The following is a 27,509-nucleotide window of genomic DNA, read 5'->3' as shown; positions in this document are numbered from 1 at the left end:
AAGTATTTCGACATACATTCAGCGTATCTTTTTAAGAACGTGTTAGGAATATTTCAGGTCCACAGGACTTTCTGATGTTAGGGTCACAAGGATATTCAATATGCACTGTTCCCTAACAACAATATCGAGCATTCGTGGCGAAAGTTTGAAAGATCGGTAATACAGAGTTGTCACAAGAAAAAACAGATTTGAAGTGATCGCTGAAAGTATTTTCGATTCGAGCATTATCGTGTGCGAGAATACGACCGACTTTAAGAAGTCACAGTCTTTCGACGCGGGCGAAATTCTCCTCCAAAATTTCTCGGCACAGGAAGTGCAGTAACTCAGCAAAGATCCCCCCCCCCCCAAAACACAGCTTATCTGCTTGAATTGGATTTTTCAGATTTACTGAAAGCTTGGTAATTTTTTGTGAATACTCTTCTTTTATACTTGGCTTTTATTTACACGCTTTATTTGTCTTCTTAAACTCAGTGTTATCGGAGAAATTCAAAGATTTTCTCCCTTCGATTTTTTAATTACCACTGGGACAAATGATTCAATGCATTCCTTGACAATGTACTTAAACCAGTCACATAAATTATGTGTATAAGTTTCATTAATAGCAAAGTTATCAAAGTTGAATGAATGGAGATCCATAATAGCAGTATCATCTGCATGATCGAAAGTAGAGAAAGATAAAGAGGGTAATGTGTTATCAAAAACTGTGTCACTTAGAGTAAATAGCACTGCATGATAATCGGAAATTTCCAGGATATATCTCAGTTGTTGATTTAGGTGTAATTGCCTGGTTAACGAAGAAAAGTCTTGGGTTGACTTAGCGGTCCCTTGAATTCTTGTATAGCCTTCAACTAGCTGAAGGAGGTCAGAACTGTAGCAAATATCAAGCATAGCTTCAACCGAAGTGTCGCACTGTTTCAGGGAAAATTTTTTCCAATTTACATTAGGTAAATTATAATCACCTTCCATTATAATTTGATCACCATGCTTAATATTCAGTTTAAAATAATTCTTCGAGTCATTCAGACGTCAACAGGAGCATTTGGAGGCCTATAAACACTTCCAATAGTGTAACAGACATCATTGTGATAAGCCTTACAAAAAATACCTTCTACTCCTGCCATATCTGCTATTCTACACATTTTGAGGTTTTCCTTGAAAAGTACACAAACGCCACCGCGTTTACTAGCTCGGTCATTTCTGTGTGCGCTGCAGCCAGACGGAACAAATTCACTATCAAAAACCGAGTCGCTTAGCCACGTTTCTGTCAAGACAGCAATAGCAGGATCTTGAGAAAGTATTAATGCCTCTAATTCTGTGGTCTTATTAGGAACGCTTCTGCAATTTATATTGAGTATTTTTAAAGGGCCAGTCAAGAGGCTTCGAAACGCGCAGGAAAAGCTCGTGCATAGTCCTGCGCGTGACCAACCTCCCCACACGCGCAGTGACGTCAACTCAGCGATCAGTGACGTGTACTTCATTACTCTTTATTGAGATCTGGTTTAAGCCAATCGACGAGCTGCGTGCTGCGTGACGTCGCAGCACGCAGCGACATGACGTGACGTGACGTGCTTTCTTGACAATGTTGTTCTGATATCAAAAGATCTTTTGGCATGTAGGGATATTGAATTAAAACCAGAGCCTCCTAACGAAGATATGTTGAAGGAACTGTTGGAAGAACAAAAAAAGCTTACTTGTGTCGTTGAACACGTTCAGGAATCGCAAGTAAAGATTGAAAAAAGAATGTCAGGTTTAGCTGCTCGTATAGACAGCCTCGAATGGGAATGGAATGAACTTGTCCACTGACGTTAAGAATATGAAGGTGTCAACATCAGAGCTTGAAAAGCAGGTATCAACGCTTACTGACAAAGTAGATGACCTTGAGAATAGAAGCCGCAGAAGTAACTTAATCATTTGCGGGTTAGAAGAGCCCCATGACAAAAAGTATGAGGACCTGAAAGCAAAAGTAGAGAAATACATTTTTCAGCAGAAGTTAGAAATAACGGTAACGGGCATTGAAAAAGGTCACAGGTTTGGCAAAAAACTAAAGGACGGGCCACCACCTGTGATCATAAAGTTTCATGACTACCGGGAAGAAACTAACGTTTTGTCGAGTGCATTTAAATTGAAAGGAAGCACATTTTCTGTGTCTGAAGACTTTTCTGTATGAGTTAGAGAAATACGGAAGCAATTGTGGAAAAGTTCAGAGGAAGAAAGGCTGCGTGCGCGCTGTAAGACAAAACTAGTTTATGATCAGTTTACCCCCGTATTCTAAAACATCCTTTCACTCAACGCTTCACCTTCACTTCCGAAAGTCAATAGGAGCGCTGTCTCTAGGTACGGCAAGTCACTGCATATCAGCGATAATCTGCTGCGATTCTTGAGTAGCACAGCGTCATTTTTAAGCGAAGCTGTGGCGCAGTGCTCAACTCTGACAAGTAAAAGGTGAAATTCGAGTCGAGGAGCGTTTTTGAATATTGAGGTGAAACATTCTTGACACAGTGAGGAGATGTATTGTTTGAAATATTGATTTCTGTTTGCATTTTCTGCGTGGTAACCTCATCTTTGATCGTGTTTTTTTTCCTCCAAATGGTCGCAGTCGTCCGACTTACGCTGCTGCGAACGATACTCGTGCGCACGCGTCGTGACACACAAGGCAAAGAATGACTCGGAGGTGCTTCATCTGAATAAATAGCGAAACAAATAAATAACAATTCACTCCTAAATTATGTTCCGTACCCCGAACTTACCGCATCTGCAGAAGGAGACAGCCTGTCTTGGTGATTTTCCGGACGATTTGCGCTGTTGCTCTCTGCTGTTTAAACACGAAGTGCATAGCGGAAAATCCATTGTAGGTTCACAATATGAACCACAATCTGGCTGCGAATGGTACACAGACTCCATATAGCCGAGTATTGCAGCACGTTTGCTCATGGTCAGCCCAACAGTTTCGCTTTTCCAGCTCGTCTATCAGAGGGCGCTAGCGGTGCCACCCGGCGCGTCGGAAGTACCACGCTCGCGCTGCTCGCCCTCTCTCGCTGGCGCCCGTTGCGCATGCGCGAGCGGCTGTAGCGCGCCCACCTTTGTGAGGAGGACTCATTTACTCTTCCCTACTTCCGACTTCAGAAAACGTGACGTAACGGCCTCTCCCCTGTATATCCATTTCTTCATGAGCTCAGCAAAAGAAGAGAAGAGCGTCAACGAGCGACAAAAGAGAAAGGCACGAAACACAAATGCCACGCATCAGCCTTCGCATCAAGCTCAGCGGAAGAACAATGATTGAGGGAGGAGAGTGGTTGAGTACTCGATGTTGTTACATAGGTGTGCTTTGCATTGGTTTGACATGAGACTAGTTCCCGGCTTCACAGGATTTGACAAGCTTCGCCTGCCCCATGTTTCTGAGAAGAAGGATCTCAATATTTGTCTATTCTGCTTTAGTTTTGGAAGCTTTTGCAATTGCTATACCCGGCATGGTTTTTTTTTCTGCGTTCTCTTAACACATCCACACCTTTTGGCAATGTACATTGTTATTTTGGCCCAACCATAAGGTTTTCTCCGTTCCCACGTTAACATGGTCAACCTCATGCCACAAACTAAGTATTGCGCTATACTTTTCACTTCAAATGTTCAATCAAATTTACGCTCAGGTTTGGGGCCGCATTATTGGCCTTCAAAGCTTAGACAATAGACAGGCCAACGTCAATGGCTGCCTCTACGCGGACCCGAAATAGGAAGCCAGTGTATCGTCAAGCGCAGCTCTCTTGCGGGCTAGACATGTTTTGGTATTAAGCGCAAAAGGAGGCAAAAACCAGAATAAGTAACTAGCGTGGTCCCGTATTCCTTCTTTTCACCCCCACATCCTTTTGTGCTCGTAATCTTGTATTTTCTGCGTCGGCTCGACTATGTTTGCAGACCGTTGAAGTCGCTTTCCACGTTTTATGTTTGGCTTACGGCTAACGCCCATCGGCGCTGTTTCGTCCCAGAAAGGTTTCCAGGACACCGCCAGGGGAGCAATAATAATGTGACCAAGCATTGAATCTTCAAAAACAGTGTTATTGCGAACTCTCAGAAAGTGTATGAATGCTCCAACCTTACAGTAGCTCAACGCACATGGGATCATCGTATCCCTTAAACTCGCTCGATTGTGTGGTTATTACATCGAAATGACCCCAATATGCGAAGTGATATCGAGATGTTCCTTGTTTAAAATAACAAGAGTAGGCCGTGAAATATCAATAAATGCAGCATCCTACAACCCCGGACTTACTTCTAACAACTATTTACTACCTATTAACCAGCGTGGAGATCTACCAAGGTTACTATGTAACATGGTGTGCAAAATTGTCATCGTGGTTGAACATATTTCTTTGTTTCTCGTAGCAGCAATTTTTCACGAAAAGGACATTGTGCTTTGCGTGATGGGAAGTAATTAAAGGTTGGTGTTACGCAGAGATTTTTGTGTTAATTCTTGAAGTAGTGCTAATAACATTGGTTCTTTGCGTTATGGAAAGCAGTTAAAAGTTGGTATTGCTCAAACCTTTTCTTGCTTTTATTGCAGGAGCAGTGCTGACCACATTCGCCACGTACACATGCTGCCTCACCATCACTTTGTCTCTTTCGCACTAGGAGTATTCGAAGCGTACGTCATCGTGAACAAAAAACTGGCCTCAATTACAAGAGTGAGTGCTTCAGTCGTAACTTTCGACTCTTCGAAAAATTAAGTTTGACAATTCAGGAAACAGTGAGAGAAAAACCTGCAAGCTGTATTGCCGGCTTTTCTTAAATCGAGAGGAAACTAGAAAAAAATTTCTCTTAAAGGGGCCATGACGCGAACAACCACCAAATCACGACATTCAGCAACAAATAGAAGTAGAGGGTCCGGACCGCTGTGCATCCACATATATGGAAAAAAGGTGCCGTAAAAATATTTCATTGCAAAAATACCCCTCAAACACGCCGGCTATTAACCCACTCTACTGGTGGCGACCACCGTCGTGCGATGGCTTTCGTGACGTCATATGCTTCATGGAGTGGCGCCGCTATCTTCTACTCAAGTTTCAGCAGATGCACATCGTTAAGTTTTAAACGCCAAGCCCAACAAAGCAACAAAAGCTTTATTGCATGCGCAGATGATCATGAAAGGTAATATTTGACTGGAACACAGACGTTCGCGAAGCAAGTGGCTTGTTACTGCATGGCCCGCAAGTGCGGAAGTGTTGTAAGACTCTCAGGCAGCCCGCATGTTTATAACAACATTCATTAAAAACTGGCTGCTTGACCAAATATGTGGAAATTTCGCCAGCCTATTGGTGAAGAACGATAGATTTATCGACATAACACAGTCTATTAGTGAAAATTAGATATCATAGCCTCTTTATTCAGTGACCCAGGTAATAAGTTGAGTAGATGTTGGTGTATTATAGTCATTTCCAAAATCACTTTTCTTGGCTAGTTACCACGCCCCGCCGTGGTGGTCTAGCGGCTAAGGTACTCGGCTACTGACCCGCAGGTCGTGGGTTCAATTCCCGGCTGCGGCGGCTGCATTTCCGATGGAGGCGGGAATGTTGTAGGCCCGTGTGCTCAGATTTGGGTGCACGTTAAAGAACCCCAGGTGGTCGAAATTTCCGGAGCCCTCCACTACGGCGTCTCTCATAATCTTATGGTGGTTTTGGGACGTTAAACCCCACATATCAATCAATCATGGCTAGTTACCAATAATAATGCTTGCTTTTCTTCAACACATGTCTATGCGTGTTATGAATAATGACGAACAACGCCAAAAAATGAGAAGAACAGATGTAACGAATGTTTAAATCACTGGCAGTTTCAAGTGAAAACTCAACGTTATGCATGAAAACCTACTTATCCTTATGGTTTTGTTACGCTACAATGATCTTTTGAGTGCATATGTGAGCATGATAAAGAAACCAAGGTATGGAGCGTAAATTTGATTGCACGTTCGAGGTGAGAAGTATAGCGCAATACTTAGTTTGTGGCTTGAGGCAATGAGGTCTGGAGTCGACGTGCATCCATCCTTCGGGAGAATGCATCCATGGAAAGCAACCCTTTTATGGGTGTATTGTAAGGAAGGGTCTGGCGTTACGTATATATTGTCAGGTGGCATTTAGCCGCATATATGGGCCGCCATTTACCCGATCACGTGATGGTGGTTTGAGATAGCCACGAATGTATGGTACTTTAGAGATACTCTACTGCACTATTATGGTCAGGGACCGACCGAGGAGGCGCACCAAGCTTTACGCCTCCAGGAAGTAAACGAACAACAACGACTGGCCAGTGAGTATGACAGGGTCTGTCATTTGTGGTCGCCAAATGACCTCTTTCCTGGGCACCACGAAGGTTGTTTCTTTTAAAGCACTCAAGTTAGCTACGTGCCCCACCAGTGCGCAAGATCTGACGCTATTTTTAAATAGCTGATGCGGATGATTAGCGCAGACTTCACCACCGCAGGGGCGTCTGCGCAAACAGGCTTTTGGTGTCTAGGCATACCACGGTCCCAAGCCCAACAGGGGGGGGGGGGGGGTCACCTTCTCTCACACGTAGCCGTGCGCGGCTTAATTATGTCCGTGGAAAAGGAGATCCTGGGGATTGTGTTGATGCCGGGAGATTGGACGTTTTAGGCCCCCCGACAAAGTTAACACACATCTTTGGCCCCAGCTTCACGTAGACGGTAGCACTGGGCTGAGCCACCCAGGGGAAATCGACAGTCGCCTTTCTTACCCCTTTCCTTATATCTTCGTCCTCATCTCTCACTTTTTTCTGTCCTGTAATCTTCTCTTTTCTATTTCATTTACTGCCAAATTTTCTGTCAGTGAGCGTTAACCCTGGGGGACTGACCTCCCTTGGTCAGGACCAAAGGGTTGTATGGCTAATGTCTGTATGCGTTCCCCTTGTTGGACTCCACGGTGGGTAGCCAGCAGAGCTACCAAATGATCATGCTTTTTCATGTTAAAAAGTAGCCCCCCTTTTCACAATGATCAGTTCTGTAAAAGGGAACGTGCGAAAGTCAACAAAAAACTGTTGACTAAAAAGAGCCATTACACAAAACTTTTTGTTGTAACGTCTTTCACTGAGACTAACATTCTGGACATATCACCATTTCCGATTGCAAAAGCAACCAAAGAGTGCATTGGAAGCAAATACAGTGAAAAAATGAGTTCAAGAGATGTTCTCATAAAAGTGTAAAACAAAGAACAAAGTGATAAAATCTGACTCCTGAAAAAATTGGACAACATGAAGTCCATGTAACAGCTCACTAATTTCTCAATAACACGCCAGGAGTATTATTCGACAGTGAACTGCTCATGTGTACCGACGCAGAAATTGAGGAAGCTGTAGTAGGTGAAGGTGTTCTTGCCGCAGGAACAATCATCATCCGTAAAGATAAGAAGGAAACTCGCACAAGGGATGTAATACTAACCTTCGCAAGCACGACTGTTCCTATAGCAGTTAAGGTAGCGCACTTACACCAGCGTGTGAGGCCCTACATACCTAATCCTCGTAGGTGCTTCCGGTGCCGGAGGTTCGGACACGGGTCTCACTCATGCCATTGTAATCCAACCTGCGTGAAATGCGACCAGAATGACCATGATAATGGCGAGTGCACCAACGCTTTAAGCTGTGTGAACTGAAAGAGTCCCCATGCAGCGTAGTCACGCTCCTGCCCAGAATGGTAAAATGAAAAGGACATATTTACGCTGAAAATAAAAAAAAACATACCGTATCAAGAAGCAAGCAAGCGAGTGGCGCTTGCCCAAAAGGGCACATATACACTGAAGCGGTGCAAAAGAGGAGGCACTTAGGCACCACCGACGGTCTTTGTAGGCACACTGGTTGAACTCCATGACCTAGTGGCCGCAGTCGGTCCCCCCAGAGAAGAGGGAATAGAAGGCACCAAGTGCCTTTTTTCAGGGAGGCCCTAAAGCCTCGATCAGTGTTGGTGACAACCAAACTAATGTTGAGGCAAAAAAGGTCTCAACGGAGGTTTCGAGTAGCCAGCCTCCTTTGAGGAGGCCAGCATCTTCGCCCGGCACCAGCAGTGTTGAGCACCCTTGTTTTCAGATTCCAAAAAACAGAAATCACCTGTAACCGGTGGCCTAGATAAGCTGTACAATGCTCCTCCGACACTTCGACAACACTGTGCTTTCAGCGGGAAAACAGACAGCGGTTGGGCCAGACAAAATTCATTGCGCAGTGCTCGTGCACCTGTCGCAAGCTGCCGCGCAAGCATTTCTAAACCTATTTAACGTAAATGGGAAAACTGGCAAAATGCCCACAAAAGGAAAAAGGTCCACCATGGTGTCATTTCTAAAAACTGCAGAACCACCGACTTGATCGGGTAGCTATAGGCCCATAGCACGTACATGCTAGATGGCAAAATCATACTAAAGCATAATAAACATCAGACTAGCATACACCCTTAAAATAGACAATCTACTAGATGATCATCAGTGGGTGCATAGGAAAGGCCCTTCAACGGTTGATCAGCTTGTTTGTCTCGAACACACAGTACGTGAAGCTCTCTTACATAGGCAACACTACCTAGCAGGACTTTTTGTTCCTGGAGAAGGCCTATGGCATCACTTGGAGGTACGATATATTGAAAGACGTGGTGAATCTTGGAATACGCGGAGAATGCTTAATTGCCTTTATTACTTTCTATCAAACCAAAATTGTGAAGTACGGTTGGGCTCCACATTATCACGTGTTTTTGTCCAAGAAATTGGTGTGCTACAGCGTTGCATGTAAAGCACTACAAGCTTCGTAGTCGAAATGAATTCAGTTAATGAGGTAATCCTACCCTTCAATACGCACTATTATATGTTGTTGATCATGAGATAGCATGCCGGGCTTCAAGTATATTCACATGTGAAAGGCAGCCGCAGCTGTCCATCAACAAACGGACCTAAGGGGCAGATAAAAACGGCCTTTGCTTTTCTACGCAGAAAACGGTTACCTAACTTTTTTCGCAAAAGCGTGGCTTGTATCCGGACTCTGTTTTTAAAATAAACAGTGTACTGCCACTCAAGTTATAACACCAGTTCCAGGGTATAGTCTTTAACAGGAAACTAAACTTCATTTCGTACGTAAATTACACACACAAAAAAGCAAAAAAGGTGCTCAACATCCTGAAAATACTATTCTGGAAACACTGGGGGGCCGATCGAGTCTGATGTTTACGCATATACTGCTTGATTCTGCACAGCATCTTTGACTACGGCAGCACCCTTTACGGGTCAGCCAGAAAATCCTACCTCAAACGTCTTGACCCAATACAAAATCATGGATTGCGCTTGGCGACTGGGCCGTTTAGAACTTCACCAATCCAGACCTTTTATGCTGAAAGCAATGAGCGTTGCCTGGAACAAAGAACAGCTCTACTTACTGTATCCTATGTATTAAGAACCCGATGTAAACCAAGCCGCATATGTTACACTATTGTTTCTCACATCGGTACCAGAATACAGTACAACAACAGACTACAGACGGTGAGACCACTTGTCCTGCGCTTTGAAGAAATGTGTCTAGGGTATGAGGTAACGAAGCAGGTGCTAAGCGTTCTCCAAACGCCAGAAAGAGTGCCTCCGTGGTTGGACCTCTGACACTACACTGACTTTGCCTTAACTCATTTAAGGAAAAATAAAATCTTCATGGGAACAAATTGTCCAGCATTCGCTAGCCATACAATAAAAATATAACACACATTCTGAATACTACACTGATAGATCAAAAACAGAAGAACATACAGGAAGCGCCGTTATATCAAAACACTCAGAAACATGCATAAAACTGCCGCCATTTGTATCTGTCTTTATAGCAGAGGTATATGTTCTTTTGGTTGCTCTTGAAGGAATGTTATCTGGAAACCGCAAAAAGCTTTCACACATACCGACTCCCTTAGTGCATTAAAGCCCTACACTCAAGGTCGGAAAGCGAATCGTTTCTTGGGGATATTTCACAGATGATAAATATAGCTGAGAAAACTGGCAAGACAATTCGTCTAGTATTGGTGCCGAGTAATGTTGGCATCCCAGGAAACGAAAATGCAGACAAGGTGGCAACAAGAGCAAGTGATCAAAACATAGCAAAAATAAAGTTAGCGCTCAGAGACTGCTTCAACAGATGTTGGACAGCCTTTAGGGCAAATTGGCAATAAGAGTGGTAGGCTCGAGTGCATAACAAGTTCCACATTGTGAAGGCTTTTCTACAAGAATAGAAGTCCTGCAATCGACAAAAGCGCTTAATTGAAGTACTACTACGCCGCCGGGGGATAGGCCATACTCACCTAACCCACAACTTTTTACTGTATGGAGAAGATCAGCCAGAATATGAACATTGCAAGGAACCTGTGACTATCAATCATATTGTCACGTGCTACAAAAGGTCCTCAGCTCGAAAGAACTGAGCCGACGGGGAGACGAACCGAAAGCTGGCAAGATGGCTGCTTCAATAATCAACAACCGGAGCGCGCGTTGCTTCAGAACGTCGCCTTTCATTCTATCGGGCAGCCATTGCTTTCGTTCGCCGTACCTAGTGGCAAAATGGCAATATTTTAATAACATACCTAGACTTGGAAAAAAGAAGACAGGCTTATTTTAAAGAATTCTATAGAACACAAGCACCATTTCACCCGATGTTAATGCTATAAGAAAACGCAATTATCCCCTCAGAAGATGTTTTTCTGTTTCCTGTGGCCGCAGGTTTTTTTAACAAACTGTAAACAAAAATCTTACAAAATTTTAAGCCTATTATCAAAATCACCTAGTGTCTGGCGCATCATAACCATTTTTGCTTTTCCACCATGAAACCCAACATAACTAACACAGAGTTTACACAACCTATATTGTTCTAGAAATTACCATGAGCATAGCATATATAGACGGCACCTTTAGAGACGAGTTTGAGGGAGGCGGGCGTGTCTTAGCGGTAACAACTTCACTTCCAGAAGTCTCAATGAAAAATATAGATATGTGGAGTTTAACGTCCCAAAACCACCATATGATTATGAGAGACGCCGTAGTGGAGGGCTCCGGAAATTTCGACCACCTGGTGTTCTTTAACGTGCACCCAAATCTGAGCCAACAATATTTCCGCCTCCATCGGAAATGCAGCCGCCGCAGCGCGGATTCGATCCCGCGACCTGCGGGTCAGCAGCCGAGTATCTTAGCCACTAGGCCACAGCGGCGGGACCCTCTCAATGAAAACAAATGTCCATAACCTTTTGTTAAAAATCTTCATGCAATGGCATGAAGATATGCATCTGCAGGTCTCTATGTGGACAGTTTGAATAGCGTTCAATTCATCGCTTCCCATTCGAAAATTTCAGATCGTATTGGTTCGCCGTTAATGTGAGGTTCTGCAGCTCGTATGTCTATCGTTCTGAACAGACAGATAGCACTATGTGTTATACAACTACTTTTTTGGCTCTCTTAAGACCGTGCGCTTATCTCTGTAGCGCAAACGGCTTCCCTTGAACGGCTCGTTTCCGGCACGACCAGATGGCAGCTCTCCGTGTTTCCGGTTACGTGACCTTGCTACTGCTTCTTTGAGAGAAGCTCGGGTTCAACGTAGTGGCGCGGCGACGCACGGTCCTAATACGAGGGGAGTGATGACAGGCAAATACCTCTTGCTTGCCGTAACCGTTTGAAAGGACAGTAGCGGCTTCTTGCCCATTATTTTAGCGACCAGCACCATGGTTCCGATCCGCTGACTGTGAGAAGACGGCACAGGCACCAAGGCTACAACACCAACATATCTCAGACATAGTGTGCGAAGCCACTGTCACTTCTGGTGTTTGGTGAGAGTGTGCCTGCAGACATGTTGCGCAAACGTGTGTAACCAATTTTGCAAAACATTTACGCAGGAAAGAATTGCTGAGGCCGCGTGAGGAAGAGGAAGAGAGCCATGGTGGGAAAGTGTGCCAAAGCCTGTCGAACGAGTAAATGCACTGGTATCTGAATTAGGTCAGCCCTAGAAGGAGAGACTTAAGTTGACGGTAAAGAGATTGATTAAGAGATTGGTAAGGCAGACCAACAGTGGTCACCTTCTCTTTTATTTGTTTAATGCAACGTAATAAACACCAGATGAATTCCCCGTTATTTCAGTCCAGGCTACAATCACATAACTGATAAATCAGTAAGACTCCATACGATGCAAGTTTTTTCTGGGTGGTAGCTACTCGGTGATCTATAAGTGAGATAAGGTTCTTCGTGCGTAGTTACAGTGCTCTGGTCTCTAAAAAAAGTGAATTATAAAAGAGTAAGACACTGTTTCAGCCTATGTTGTTATCAGTGTGCCTCGGAAGCTGTAAATATTAGTATATATTAGCAACAGTATATATTGAACACTTTATTGCTTCGAACCTGCCTCCTGCTTCATTAACGCCGATAATTATTTTCTCTGATGAGACTGCATCTTCCTGAAGGGTTAACACATCAACGAAGAACGAACACAGCTGCTACTATAAATGAACAGAACTCGAGTGCTCCCTTCAGGCTGCACACAAATAGAGCACGCCTACCAAACATGCAGAGTAATGCACCCGATAGAAGAACAATTTTACTTATGCGGCTTAAGGCGACGAATACTTGATGAGCATTACTCGCCGAGTTATTTGCTGCTCCTAAGTATAGTGTATGAAGCCAACTACCGCAAAGCATCTGTAAGTTTCGTTTCTTGATTATGTCCCACGTCAGTTATTTACGAATACAAATTGTTCCGTTCTGATGTAACAGGGAGGCTGCGTCTCCTGTGTTTCCGGAGTGCTCAGTTTCGACTTCAGGATTCAAAATTTGTGTGGAGTATTTCGAAAGACACAAAAATTTTGTGTTTTATAAAAAGTGAATAGTCATGAATTATGGCGGCCTACAACGTTCCCATGCGATGAACTCTCTTCTGCTTCAATGTAGTGTTGTTAATTAGAAGTTTCTTTAACATTACCTTGTTAACTTTTATCATCGAAGTAACTTTAGCTGCGGCGAATTGTTTCCGCCTTGATGTAGCGTTTGTGTACGAAGATGGCTGGTGTCTTCCTGGCAGAGGTTTTGAATAAAAAGTTTGTGCTGTACATACATAATACTGACATTATATTCAACTCGAATAACATTGCGTTCGTGTGTAACCTCCCAGATGTTCTATGTAATGAGCGTCCCACAGGTTTTCTATTTAAACTTTTTGTTTAATAAAAAAATCACTGCTTCAAATCTTTAGAGAAAGGTTCTTCACTTCAAAAGCACTCGAGCGAAGTTTTGCACAGTGTGCTCGTCTAATGAGTAGTGACATTCAAATTCAGTGCGTTAGCCTGTCGTTCTCTCGTTCAAGCGGCTTCATTGGACAAGATATACTGCGATAGATTCAGATCTGTCTTTTTAATGCATTACAGCACATTGGTGGCTTGTCATTGTTTTCAGCAAACTGCTTTTAACTTAGAATGACACGAGTTTTGCTTTTGTGAGTTTGGCTCTCGCAGCCTCATAAGTTGTGCGCGCCAGTTCGCGAGGCGTCAGTGTCTTATCGATACTTGAACAGGGAACCATATTTTATTCCAGAGGCTACCGATACTAATTGCTGCTTTTGCTTTTCCGAACCTCTGTACTGGTGCAGGTGCGTGTCGCAGTGCTGTGGGTGATCGCAGTGGCGATCACAACGCTCGTGTGCTTGTTTCCCTACGCGTGGGATTCGGCTTCCATTCCGTACGACCGTGTGCTGGCGGCCTTGTACGCCTCTCTCTATCCAGTGCTATGGAGCGTATCAGTTAGCTGGATGCTGCACTCATGCATCACGGGAACGGCAGGTATGACACGTTGCACGGCGTTTTCATGAGTACTTTTTTGCGTTTTTCTATTTCAGTCTCCACCACACTTTGGGTGCATTGCATAAGCGGACGCATGAACACGTGCAGTAAGGCGACAGAAATTCGCTTAATACTGCGAGAGATACTACTATGCAACAATAAGTAAATAATGGTAATATTGCATAACAGAATATTTAAAATAAACCGTACTACTGGAAAACCCAACTTGAAACAATTTTGCTGATCGTAATAAAGAAGCAGGAAAAAGTTTCGATAGGCGCTCAATGGTTAATCTTGAAAGACTTGGTCCTTGAAGCTCTTGCCTTATCGAAGGTACCTTCATGTGTCAGTGGTCCGCCTGTAGGCTTCAATAGAGGAGAGAGGGAGTTTCTGATTGCGCATGTGTCATCTTCATAAATATTTTGTTGCATGTACACTTGCTCCAGGTGTTTATACTTCCCTTTTATTTTTCAGTGGTTCCACTCATGAATAAAGCAGTGTCAGTTGGCGCTTGTCCCTGCCCACTCGTTTGTGGATGTATCCTATTTTCACGCAACCTATTCATTTCAAGCATGTCGAGCACACTATGCCAAGAAAAAATTTACAAGAGGCTTTTTTAGCGCGTGCTCAGTACGCTACATATTGAGCGTAACGGCAAGCGATGGGAATGGCATACTACAGTATATCACAGCAAATTGTGCACGACAGCTCTATATAATATACTCCTCTAAAGAACAAGGTGGTTTTTCGCTTATTAGTGAAGTACAAGTAGAAAATCCTGAAAACACCTCATTAATGCAACACGACGCTTAGTAAGCGAGAAAACGCACGAGAAGAAAATGTGGTAGGCGATGCCACCTTCAGCTTTCAGTCCCTATCGCCGTGACCTAAGAAATTTTGAAGACGTCTACTGGGTCCTGCATAACTCTAAATGGACAAAAATGAAGTAAATTGTAATCTCTGAGCGCTATAAATTTAGCATACAATGTCTTAAAAAATTCATTGAGCCAATGCCGCGGAAATTGCGAAAATACATTTTGAAATTTCTAACGCCACGCGCGCACATTTTGGCACAAAATTTAACAGTAAAACTTCAACTTTGATTTTATCAGCTAATAATGAACACAGGTGACTTAGACTTCTCAAAGTGCAGTTTCTCACTTTAAGCCAATATTTTGCGTCCCTTCGTGTGCTCCACACTTGAAAGATACAATCCCGGCACTGCGTCGAGCCGACTAGAGAGTTTTCAGCTGAAAAGATCCTCGTTTGTGTGTATTGCAGCGCAGGGAAGTGACGCGGATGTCGATACCGTTTATTAAGATACACCGAGTGAAGTGACCGAGTGTACGCACATAATGGCCTGACGCGTGCCAACTTGAAGACACGTTTTCACCGCTTCGTTCTTTCTTTTCTGCGTTCCAAAACCTTTTTCCTCGGAGTAATAGGTAGCAAACTAGATGCTCACCTTGTTGACTTCCCGGGCTTTCTTCCTCCTTTTTTGTGATCTTTCCACTTATAATATGAGTTTATATATTCTAACAACTACGCTGCAAATACAGAACTTCCCCGAAACGTTCTATGTGTTTGCACGCAGCATAATGTAATGCGTTATCTGATGACTAAGGTTGCCTTTATTCTAGACCTTATGAGAATTTGAAGGAATATAATTTTGTTTTGTTATGATCACAACATAACATTCCGTTTCGTTGGCTCAATCTGCAGTATATACAAAAGACTGCTCCCTCACTACCCCTAATCCTGATAACTAAGAGGCTACAATAATGCTGCGTGTAACTAAGAGGCAACAATGCTGCGTGTAAACTGCCTGGGCATGTGCGCGAACTGAATTAAGCTGAACTAATAAGTGCCACCCTCTTGGAGTTTTTCAAAGCAAAGGTGTTGGGCTCGTGATTCGACATGTGCAATGGGCAGAAAAATATTATGGTCATCAGTCAACATGTGCTCTCTTCTTCCTCGTCTTCATATTCGTCTACACATGTGGCAATTTGTCCAGCGTGTCCAGCGTTGGCTGTGATGGGCTATAGAACTAGTACCGTTAAATAAACATAGAGAGACAGAGAGTGACAGAAATAAATAAAAAGGGGACATTCTGGGCGGAAAAGATTTTTTTCACAAGATGTCATTTGAACCGGCGTACCCACGATACCAAGCCTAGCATTGTAACCACATGGCTAACCAAGCACGATAGCAAAGCATAGCATCACCTTGTATAGTATAATTTAGCGTGAGGAGAATTGGAAAGCGAAAATGGGGAGAAGAGATATGACTGTGATGGAAGGCTGAAGGGCAGCACGAGCATAAAGAGAGAAACAAAGAGTCAGAAATAAAGAGATGAATAGAAACAAGGGAATAACGAGAAAAAAATGTTAAAGAGCGAGGGAGTGGCTGTAGTCAGAGAGGGAAAGCAAGACAGAAAACCGAGAAAAAATTGTGAGAGAAACGTAGAAAACAGAGGAAAAGTTTGAAAGACAGAAAAAATAGAAACATACAAAGAAACAGAGAAGAAGAAAGCAGGCATAGCAATTTATTATAAGTATAGCAACGAGTGGAAAATAGCCTAAAGGCTTAAAGCATAACCTACTTTTGAACAGCAATACTCAGGGACAACTTTATGTGGCAATGAAGGGAAAACTACGGGGGCGGACCTACTTCTTCTGCGCTCATTCGCGAGGTAGTCCGGTTCGGCTCGCGTTTCAAAAGGCGGTGGTGTTCAAGTAATCCCACTGAACAAAATTTCATACGCCTGCTTACACCGCCATCGGTGAGTGAAATTCCACACAAGCTCCTTTGACGAGTCATCGGAATTGCCGGAGAACGACAAGCACTCACCTAATCGCCAAGACGCCATTTTGACTGTGAGGTGCACGCAAAACGTGTGACGTTGTCAGACGAGCAAAACGCAAAGTGACTCTTCAGAATGCAAGAATAAATACAAATATGTGCTTGATGAGTGTAGTGTCTCTTTATGAACAGCATACAGTTAAAAAGTAACGTTGTTCGTTTTTCATTTTCGCGCAGAAAACATGGACGCATAGTGGCATTATAATCTACTGTGGTGGCGCACACTCACTTTGGCTCCATAGCCTTCCCTTCATTGCCACAGAAAGTTGTCTCAGAGTATAGATGCCCATCATAACTATGGTGACTAAGCCTTGCGCGACATAGCAGAAGTTGAGCTGTTTTTTTTTTTCGTACATTCAGTCACGTTATTCGCACTTCCCTGGTATAAGAAAATATTGATGCGATCTTCTTAGAATAGAGGTACGAGCAAGTTTTTGTGATTCTGCTATCGTATGAACCTTCGTAGTGGGAAATGTTTGCGCAACAATGTTGGATGCAAATACGTGTCTCCCCTGTCCTGTCTACTTTCTTTCTCACAGCTTGTGCGCTCCCATTCTCAAAACATGTAGTGAATCTACATGTATTCAAATCGCCTGCGTACAAGTAATCTTGTGCGTGCTGCACGTGTTCAGTAATTGCTCACTTTTAAATGCGAAGTACTTCTTACCAACTTCTGCTGCCACTTTGAGCGTATCCATCCATCCCACTGTCCACCATGCTCAGACCTTACCTGACCCTACCCTATCTTACAATTACATTCCTTTACCTTACCTTACTCTACCTACCTACTTACGACTGTGTGCTCTCGTGGTCGTTTCATCAGCTTGATTTATACCAAAACACTAATTTAGTGCAAAGAATAACTATGGTAGTAAATATAGAGAATAAACAAATTAACTTCGTAACAACTTGAAATAAGCAGTTTAGTCAAATAGTTGTATTGAAGTTCTTTTTGCGAGTAGTGCATAGCCACTTTAAAATGTCTGAAGAGCATCCACTGGGAATTATGGCGGGACTGCGAAATCTGGCTAATTTAGCAGGTGAAACAAAAAAGGCACACAAAACAGCATCTCTGCATTTTACTTGGTAAATGCTCTCAATGACGACTCTGTTTTTCGAGCATTGGGGGAGGAGGATAAGCGAGTCTTGATAAATGGCCATGTGGCACTGCCACTACACAAAGTAGATTGACGGTTGATGAGCGTGAGAGAAAGAGTGCCGTCATTGAGGTCGTTGTCAAATTGAATGTTAGATGCGCTGTTTGGTGCGCTGGTTTCTCTTTCTCCCTGTTTCGCCTACTAAATTATACAGATTTAATTGCCTCGTAATGAATACGAGTGGTAGCCTTTCGGAGAATTCAAAGTTGCTAGGGACTATTGGCAAAAAGCACTTGAATTCGCCTTTCAGACTTTTATTCCCACTGCTCAAAGTGTTTTAATTTCTATAAATACTGTCCTAATTATTGTTCGAACACATATCAAGATGCCTTCTGCCACTCTAAATGGAACGCCACCGGTAGCATGCGGATACATTCTTTCCGCAATATTTCAACCATATTGGACACATTTCTTCGAACACCCTGTATACCAGAATTGGTGTTTTGTGACATGAGTGAGTGTCGAATATAAAGGGCAGGTAACACTTTTATAGACACCAGAGAATACGTTTCACTAGCATTGTTTATAACTGATTGTACATGTGCACCCTTGACAAACGCGCTATACAGAAATACATGCGATAATATGAATGCCGTATTTAGTGTACAAGACGCACAATGCGATGTATGCCGCTTCTTGCTCACTGCTTCACATCAGATCCATTTCCACAGTGCGTGGGATACGATGAATTGTTTCTTTCTGTTGCTTAGGAATTCCGTAAATTGAATTCACGTGCGACCAAAAGTTACTCTTCCGGGATTACACCAATTACCCAGCCTTCCCGTTTGACAGTTTCTTTGTGGTACGTCATTATCATCGTGGTTGTGGTACCATTTTCACTTTGCTAATTACACAGCATTGTGTCCTGCGAAACCACCCCTTCTTTCGCTAGGACTCGTGAACCGGTTCTTGAGCATGGGAGTGTTCATTCCACTGGGGAAGCTGAGCTTCTCTCTTTACCTCGTTCATCCGTACGTTCTCTACATGAAGGTGGTCACCATCAGGCAATTCAGGGCACTGGACCAATGAACAATGGTGAGACGTGGGCACCTTTATTTGGCTCCATCTTCAAATTTTAATTTTTACTTTTTATTTCCTTGATATACAGCTCATGAAAATCGAGAAATTTGAGTGGTGAACTATTTTCGGCATGCAGCGTTTAAGCGCGCTCTCATGCAAATGTTATACTCTTGAAGTTTTCTAAATATGCGTTTGCCGTTTGCAGCTTACTCGGGGATGATGAGGCACCATGATTTGGCATGTATATAAAGAATGCCTGCTCGCGCACCTTGAAGATAATGTGCTTTTATATCTTCGCAGAAAAACAAGGTTATGCCTTTGGTGTTTCCGCTTGAGCATTGTAGTAAGAATGGAGACAGTGACACAACAAAATCTACCTTGTTGCTCTTTCCTCGCAGTTGTCTACGATTTTGGCCCCTGCTTGGCTGTGATCACTTGATTCAAGAAGCAGAGTTAGAAAACGAAAAGAAAAAATACTAGAGAAAAGTAGGCTCACTGATATGCACTGTGAGAGCCAACACTACGGATGGCAGATTCTAGAGGAATGTTATTGTTACTTGGGAGACGCCTTCATCTAACAAAGCAATTCGAATAGGGACTGCAATATCTCGTTTACGAGTGTAGTGGAGCCGCGTTACTGTTGTAACCAAATTCTAGAGCCAGTAGGCCACCTTAATATTGAAAGCGAAAGTCGCCCTGGCTTTTTGAAGCCAGAAAACAGCAGTAAGCCTATGATGAGGTGCTTGCGCTCTTTCTTGGCGTGGCTAGGAGTACAGTGTCAGAAAATTTATTTATTAGTAAACTCACTCAGACTTTACTTAAGCCCTGAGCGTGAGTCTGAATAGTTATATCTCAGTAATAATTTGGTGAGTTTGAATTTGAGTGAGTTTGGTTGAGGAAAAATTTGCTGAAGCTGAGTATGACCAAAGGGTTCCAACCAACAAAAATTAGCTGTACCAGTGACGTTTGGCGTTGGCTATTGAATTCGTGTAAATGACAGCGTCATTCAGTTCGTGGTTATGAATTGCTCATTATCTTCTCAAAGTCATAGTTTTGGCTCCGCGGACACTTGGTTAATGTCCTTTAGTGCACGAAGTCTGTTCCTTTCCTCCCATGCCACTGTGCCCTGAAGTCTCCCACCAGCCGGTCGCGGGATTGAATCGCGGCTGCGGTGGCTGCATTTTCGATGAAGGCGAAAATGCTGTGTACCCATGCGCTCAGACTCGTGTGCACGTTCAAGAACCTCAGAGTGTGTAAATTTCTAGAACCCTGCACTACGGTGCCCCTCATAAAATAAGGTGGCTTTGGGACGTTAAACCCCACCTATTGATCAATACCCTGCAAACTGCTTCAAATAAAAGTTATCACTGTAGACGTAGGCGTTGCTTGTGGATACAGAATTCTAGACCAGCAACAGCTTGTAGGAGTTTCACATACGGGATATGGAGGGTTCAAAAATCGTATGTTGTGATGTCTTTCCTCTAGAAATGAAATTGTGAGCAGCGTACTGAGCACAATTGGTGAAATTCACGACGGCATTCACTTAAGGCTGGTGCACACCGGCGACTTGCAGCGGTCGCGTGACTCGTGAGGCATTGTGTGTAGGGCATCAGTGTTGAGAGTAAGTGAACTCTGGCGGGCGTAAATATATGTAAACAAACACGCGTTGTGATTGAGTACTACAACGAAAGAACGTTTAATATTGCCAAAATGTATTATTCTTTCACTGTGGCCTCTTAGTGCTCGAAATTTTTCTCTGACCTCTAGACTGCTGGAGACAAGAGTACCTCGTTTTGCTGCGAAGGGAGATCGTTGGGCGTCCTTTGCGAAATGCTCCGTTTACCTTCGTTTGCGTAAGGGTGGCTGTGTGACACTTACCGCATCTTCGTTGTCGTGAGGACGAGGCAGTTAAATGGTCTTAGCGGGTACCCGTGTGACAGGGGTATAAGTCGCAAAACTGGAGAGTCACGTCCGGATCTCGTTATCAGCGAAAACTCTCGAGACCATCGCCGATCATTTTCTTCGATCAGCGAACTGGGAGCGCAGAGAAAACACAAAGGACGAAGCGAGGAACCACACAACACGAGCGCTCACGTGTTGTGTGGTTCCTCGCTTCGTCCTTTGTGTTTTCTCTGCGCTCCCAGTTCGCTGATCGAAGAAAATGAATTACCAACTGGCCCACTTTTTGATCCTTTTGCGTCGCCGATCAGCTGATCGCCGCCAGCTGAGTGAACGGAGCGAACCGAGCGCGCCGCATTTATTGTTTTTGCCCGTTCTCGCACAGGATTAAAAAACAAAACAAAACAAAATATAGCATTGCTGATTGGTTCCAGCAGCTTTGTGACTGCAGTCGTGTGACTGAAACATCGGTCAGGAAGCGACTAGCCAAAGCAGTCACTTCGCGACCGTGTGCGACCATTCGCGACTGTTTGCGACCAGTCGCAAATCGCGAAAAGTGCCGGCTGAAAAATGTAGCTTATTCGCATCGCTGGGGGACAGACTGCATTTGCCCAATTTAGCGGCTTTCGGTATAAGTTCTTGTGACTCATCAAACCTGTGTTTTTTGCTCTTGACATAATCTGCCCAACATGACAAGCGACGAATTTACGAAGCTTGCGAGTCGTTATGGTTCGAGGTAAATCATACGTAATAATCCACCTCAAACGTCCAAAAATGTGGCAGAAGGAATGAATTTCGGAATATAGTCAGCGTAACCTACATATCAACTCATCTTGTCCTGTCATACAATGCTCGAAAATAACATTATAAGACTGATCGGCACCGAGCACAAACGCGGTCTGGTTCCGTCACGCTATACACAGCCCCTTCATAAATCTATGACTTGTTGTTTTTCATGCATGGCTTACTAAAATACATGTATTTGAAAGGCAGGTTAACCAAATTTGTTATGTTTATTTCCTATCATTACTGCCAATTTCTCTCAAATATAGGAAATGGCTACTGAACTTACATCACATCCCAAGACTGGATAGATTAACAGTATTTCGCTGTAAATAGGGTCATTGTTGACTGCGGCTGAGAATTTATTAGGCGAAAGGCTGCAGTTTCTGCTGCCGCTGTTGCCTCCAATTCAAACTCTGTACTATTGTGTATACTAAAGATGCAATAAATCAAATTCATCGCATCCTCGGTTGTTCGTTATTATTTGGGAGATACTTCAAGAAAGCATTGTATCCCGAGCTTCGGTGCTTGAGAAGCGAAAGTCCCCAACCATACTCTTCCCAACTTGGTGCAGGTGGAGAAACAATCTTGCGCGAGAAAAAAGACGCACTCAACCAATTCAGCCGCCTTTATTTTTGCTTGCTCATTGTTTTGTTATAATGGTATTTTGATAAAATCAACTGATTCTGAAAACGTTTAACCGGTACCATTACTCTCGTTTAGTGATAAAATTTTAACGAACAAATATTTTGAAGTGTGGGTGTCACAAAACTTTTCGATGTAACTGAAATCAACCGCATTGTGCCTAAACTTCTATCGCATTTGCGCACGCACTGAAATGACACTCAAGTTTAATGTGGGTGTGACATGAATCCAGGATAAAGTAGAAGTGGTTGTTTTTCAAATGTTAATTTATTGTTGCCAATTTTTTTGCAAGACACATAGAGGCGCGAGCATCATAGGGGCAAGAGATGCATTATTATGGCGACAGTGTGTTCACATGTGACTTAACATTATTTTACTCTGTCACGCAGCTCACCGATGCTGTTTCGCTGCTGTTCCTCAGCTTGTTCATCGCATTCATCTTCTACATTGTGTGTAAATGCCCAATCACCAATCTTGATAAGGTGGCGATGGACGCCATATTGAAAAGAAGAAGGCGAGATGCGATGAACGATGCCCCTCCAGGGAACATCCACCCCAACAACATTGAGCTAGGCGGCTGTGGTACACAAAGTCTTGCTAAAAGCTTCAAATCATTACATCAATGTGCATCAAGTTTGAGATATTTTACATAATTTTTGTTTCCTATGCTTTCTATGTGTAGTGTTTTCTATGAATAGTTTAGGCATCAAAATTTGTATTGCCCCCTCTCACCAAAAACTTGTATACAAATGGCGCGTTGGGGGTGTGAAGGGGGTGATGATTTGCCTCTCCATAACTGCCTTCAATTGGTGGCGCTCTTCGCAAACAATAAAGCATACGTGGAGTCAATGTACAGGGAGATTTATATTTATTCGTAACCAGTTCAAACACTGTGTGCTTGTGTTTTAGTTGTATTTGTTCGCACTTACATTGAACATCCAATATCTCAGTTTTGCATAATCTTTTATTTTTTTTTCAACTTTGGTCAAGGTTTCTGACCCTCTCCTAATGTCTTGTTTCCACGTGTTTTGTAATTATTAAACTCAATTTATTGGTGAGGTTTTTACACACTCGTACTGCTGAATGAAATACAATAAAAATACGATGAAATATAAAAGCCTCTTTTTAATGATGCATTTATTAGTTCTCAATATGCGTCAGGGGACCGCAGAGGCTTCTGCGTAAGTAAGCGTTTGGTTTGGTGCGTAGTGACAACACGGACCCGAGCTAACGTGACAGCGGGGGGTTGATTCCTTCTAATGCCTAGCCTTGCGTAGCTGAGCCTTGTCCGGGCCGAAGGGGATCTTCAGGGTTGAGCTGATGCTGGGTAATTGGCACTTTAAGGCCCCCTGGCGGAGGCCACACACCACTTTTGCCTCAGCTTCACATATACGTACCCGGCACACCTGGGCTGACCCAGCCAGGGGAAATCAGCAGTCGCCTTTTCCCACATTTCTCTTCCTACGTCTTCGCCTTCCTCTCACTTTTTATCTGTCCTGCCAACTTCAATCTTTCGCTTACTTCTACTTTTTTTCTAAGGACGAGGGTTATCTTGTTATATTTGGTTATAGCGGCGACGCATGGCTGGCGATTTGTTCTACCTTGCAGCATCCCCTTGTTGGGCTTGGTCGTGGGTGGGCAACATTGCCACCGAGCATTATGTTTCCAGTGTGGAATACTATCTCCCCACATTACCTGATTGCCACCCAAAAAGGTGGGGCACCGAAAAAACTTTTGCACTCCAGAAACTTGAACAGTCCTTTCAGAAGTATCATGTGTGCACAGTCAAAAAGGAAACAAAACAGTTCATTCAATTTTGCCTTTTCTGGTCTCCAAAACAGTTGCAGAAGCCAGCCCAGGCTACAAGGTAACCAAGTTGGGAAGCGGCGACCTCCTCCTGAAGGTACGCGACAAGCTCCAGTATGACAACTTATTTAAAATCGTAGCATTCGAGGATGTGCCAGTTTCAGTAGGCCCACACAGGTTGGTGCCTACAGTGCGTGGTGTGGTCTCTTATGATGACCTCCTCCAACTATCTGAAAGAGAATAGTTAGAAGGCTTGCAAGACCATAACGTAGTCAAGGTACATAAAATAATTATACTACGAGAGAATAAGAAAATACCCACTAACCACATAATTATAACCTTTCCTACCAGCAACGTAACCAATTCAATTGAAACGGGCTACCGTAAGCTCCGTGTCAGGCACTATGTACCAAATCTCGGTCGATTTTTCAAATGCCAGCGCTATGCACATAGATCGCAAAGCTGCAGAAGGCGCGCCACTTGCGTAGAATGTAGCTCCAATAAAGAAACATTTTACAATTGTGCTGCTGCAGCCCACAATGCAAATTGCAAAGGAGATCATTCCGCCTACTTGCGACCATGCCCATCCTGGAAAAAGGCAAAAAAAATCCCAGCATTTTCATGGAATGAATGATGGGGATTATGGCGAAGGGCTCGTTGATCCGTCCGTGCTTCCTCCGTGCGTCCGCCTTCCGTCCGTACGTGTGGCCGTTCGTGCGTCTGTGGGTCAGTTCATCCGTACGTGCATGCATTCGTGCGTCTGTTCGTGTGTCCGTCCGTGCATTCGTCTGTGGGTGCATCCATGCATCCGTTCGTCCTTTCATCCATCCGTGTGTCTGACTGTCTGCCTGTCCATCTGTCTGTCTCTCCGTCCATGCATCTGTCCGTGCGCCCATTCGTTCATCTAGTGAGCACTTGAAGTACCCGCCATCCCTCTTGTTTTTCTCATATATTCAAAATATACAAGTCTCGATATCCAGTGGACAATCCAAGGACTAAACGTGAGTATGTACCACAATTCTTGTGTCAGGGCTCTGTTAACATTGAGAGCATGATAATGACACCATGCTACGTTTTTTGTTACTTGTAAACAAGCGGATATGTGCCACTAGTATGCGGGTATGTACCAAACCTTACGGAATATTACGACTGGGGACGCACAAGCCACGTCATATGAAGCTTCGCCCCTAAAACAAATCCTTGATCTTAAAGTAAAATTTAATCTGCCGTTTCAAGAGGCACGTCAGTACTTCTCCCTCCATAACCAGTGCTCTCCTTGCTTTGAGGATCTGACGCACCAGGGCGCCACGCCACATCTTTCCACTGGCGCGGAAAGATGTGGCGAGACTGCAGTCAAATCGAGTGCGACCGCGGTCGCGCCATCTGTGACCAATGTTGAATTAGCCTGTCCTGTTCCAGCTCCTGGCAAACAGGTTCAGCAAACTTCAGAGTCTGGTTGACCCCAGATCACTGCACTCGCAGTTAAGTCTGAAACTTCTGTGAACATGCCTGCTCACCAGGTGCCATCAGCCTCCTCGCAGGAGGTGATGGATACAGGTCCCACTCTTCCTGCGCCTCAGACGCCGTAGAATAGGCGCAACTCTTTGTAGCGTACTCAAAAAGAAAAATAAAGCGCCAAATTATAATGAGTGACACTCCCTCGACAATATTGCAGAAACTTGAGACAAACACACACCAAGAGTGCTGTGTGGGCAAAAAACAGACTTAAAATTGAAACACACAAACGTCCTACGCAATTACTTTATTTTTCGAAAGGATCGGGAAGACGCGTTCATGTGATCCTGTGTTGTTGTCATAATATTTATTCAAGGAACAGCCTGTACACATTTGCCTTTCCAAGCATTCCTGGAGACAGTAGCTGCCCGAGCTGTCATGTTCTACAAACTGCTAACGATTTGCAGTATTTACATACCTGCTTATTAATGGCTGAACAAACACTAACTTCAGTCATAAATAATAATTGATGAACTTCGATAACTGTATGTCGTCCTAGGGGACTTCAATGCACATAGTAGTCTATGAAGTGACTCAAACTGTGATGCACGAGGCCGCCCTATTGAGCAGTTCGTTTTCTTCTCTTGTGCGTGTCTCCTCAATTGAAAAGAGCCAGCAAAGAGTAGCCTGGCTAATAAAACCGACTGTTCGAAAGACTTCAGCACTGTCTCTCCATCGCTCCTAGCTTTATTAGCATGAAAAGTCATAACTAATGCTTACAAATGTGACGTTTTGTTTTAATTTTGAGTTCACTAATATCTGCTGAATGTCTTGCACACGTTCCAAAATGGCTCGTAAAAAATCCGATTTGACCATTTTTATAAGAATGCTAGCTTAAGTTGGACTGACATACACGTTTCTAGCATAGATACATCTGTGAAATAGCTTACTACTTTTCTTATTGAAGCTCGAGATAAGTACATACCGCAAACTTCTGGACTACCCAGCAAACCACACGTCTTCTGGTGGAACATTGAGTGTCTTAATGCACGCAAACAACAACAACAATAAAGCATAGAGGCATCTTCGAGACTCACCGACCACTGAGAAGCTTGTCAATTTTGAAAATATCAAGTCCTTAGGCAAGAAAACGCGTCGACAGGCCGGAAGAGAAAAGTGGCGGAAGTTTCTATCCAGCATCAACTCATATACAAATAAGGCAACAGTCTGGAGCATGGTCAGTAGTAGGACGAGAAGCATATTCACTTCCTCCAGTAAACACACAAGAAAACAGTTTGGACGACTAAGGAAACTTCTTTGGTGTACGCTTCGAACAGGTGTGTAGCTCATTCCGTTACACTCCAGCGTTCTAACGTTACAAAGCAAGAATGGAAAAACAAAAAAATAGAGCGCGAATCCACAAAAAATGATGCATACAATAAGCCTTTTGTCTTAGCAGAACTACAGGCATCGCTAAGCTGCTGTAACGAAACCACTTCATGCTCCAACCGTATAGCCTACGAAATGCTGAAAGGTCTGCCCCATGAAACCGAAAAAACAACCTTCTGTGCTTATATGACGCCGTTTGTTTTTTCGATGGAATTTCTTCAAGCTGAAAACAAGCCACCATTCTTCCGATCCTTAACCCATATTCAGCATCAAGCTACACGCCCATAGCGTTGACAAGTTGCCTTTGCAAGGTCGCTGAGAAAGTGATAAACAAGCAGCTGATGCCCTTTCTTGAAACAAATAGCCTACTTGACCCAAACCGGTGCTGGTTTCAAGTGGCTATATTTTTTACGGCCCTGCTTGTCCGTATCAAGGCACAAATTTGGGATTCTTTTATTATTCAACAATTTTTAGGTGAAGGGTTTGTTAGCAAACTCAGGCGACTTTGAGCGTATCTATCTATCTATCTATCTATCTATCTATCTATCTATCTATCTATCTATCTATCTATATATATATATATATATATATATATATATATATATATATATATATATATATATATATATATATATATATGTGTGTGTGTGTGTGTGTGTGTGTACATACAGGGGGTTCCGACA

At 43.5% G+C, this 27,509-nt stretch overlaps 2 protein-coding genes across 9 annotated transcripts in view; one reads left to right on the top strand and one right to left on the bottom strand.

Annotated features, from left to right (window-relative positions):
- Positions 1-27,509, bottom strand: part of LOC142776432 (uncharacterized) — a 147,750-nt gene that overhangs the window by 43,588 nt on the left and 76,653 nt on the right. For all 5 annotated transcript variants that reach the window (XR_012887530.1, XM_075880074.1, XM_075880076.1 and 2 more), the window contains exon 2: positions 7,510-7,579. The gene's annotated coding sequence lies outside the window, so the exon portion shown is untranslated. The remainder of the gene's footprint in view (positions 1-7,509; positions 7,580-27,509) is intronic.
- Positions 1,813-27,330, top strand: LOC142776433 (O-acyltransferase like protein-like). 4 transcript variants are annotated; one of them, XM_075880078.1, is made up of 4 exons: positions 1,813-4,676; positions 13,621-13,810; positions 18,722-18,864; positions 22,566-27,330. In XM_075880078.1, exons 1-3 carry the CDS (start codon positions 4,587-4,589, stop codon positions 18,856-18,858), a joined length of 417 nt encoding a protein of 138 aa, XP_075736193.1. In that variant the 5' UTR covers positions 1,813-4,586; the 3' UTR covers positions 18,859-18,864; positions 22,566-27,330. The 4 variants fall into 4 exon arrangements, 2 of the variants coding, with proteins under 2 accessions (XP_075736193.1, XP_075736194.1); XR_012887531.1 differs by lacking the exon at positions 1,813-4,676 and adding an exon at positions 7,599-11,815 and having other exon boundaries at positions 11,882-13,810; XR_012887532.1 differs by lacking the exon at positions 1,813-4,676 and adding an exon at positions 7,599-11,848.

The sequence above is a fragment of the Rhipicephalus microplus genome, chromosome X (assembly GCF_043290135.1).
Source record: "Rhipicephalus microplus isolate Deutch F79 chromosome X, USDA_Rmic, whole genome shotgun sequence".
NCBI lineage: Eukaryota > Metazoa > Arthropoda > Arachnida > Ixodida > Ixodidae > Rhipicephalus > Rhipicephalus microplus.
This window is presented reverse-complemented; position numbering and strand designations above follow the sequence as displayed.

Excerpts from the sequence above, each read along its gene's own strand:
- LOC142776433 (XM_075880078.1), top strand. The coding sequence starts at position 4,587 with ATGCTGCCTCACCATCACTTTGTCTCTTTCGCACTAGGAGTATTCGAA. Across the intron at positions 4,677-13,620 it reads AACTGGCCTCAATTACAAGA|GTGCGTGTCGCAGTGCTGTG; the intron begins GTGAGTGCTTCA and ends GTACTGGTGCAG. Across the intron at positions 13,811-18,721 it reads ATGCATCACGGGAACGGCAG|GACTCGTGAACCGGTTCTTG; the intron begins GTATGACACGTT and ends TTCTTTCGCTAG.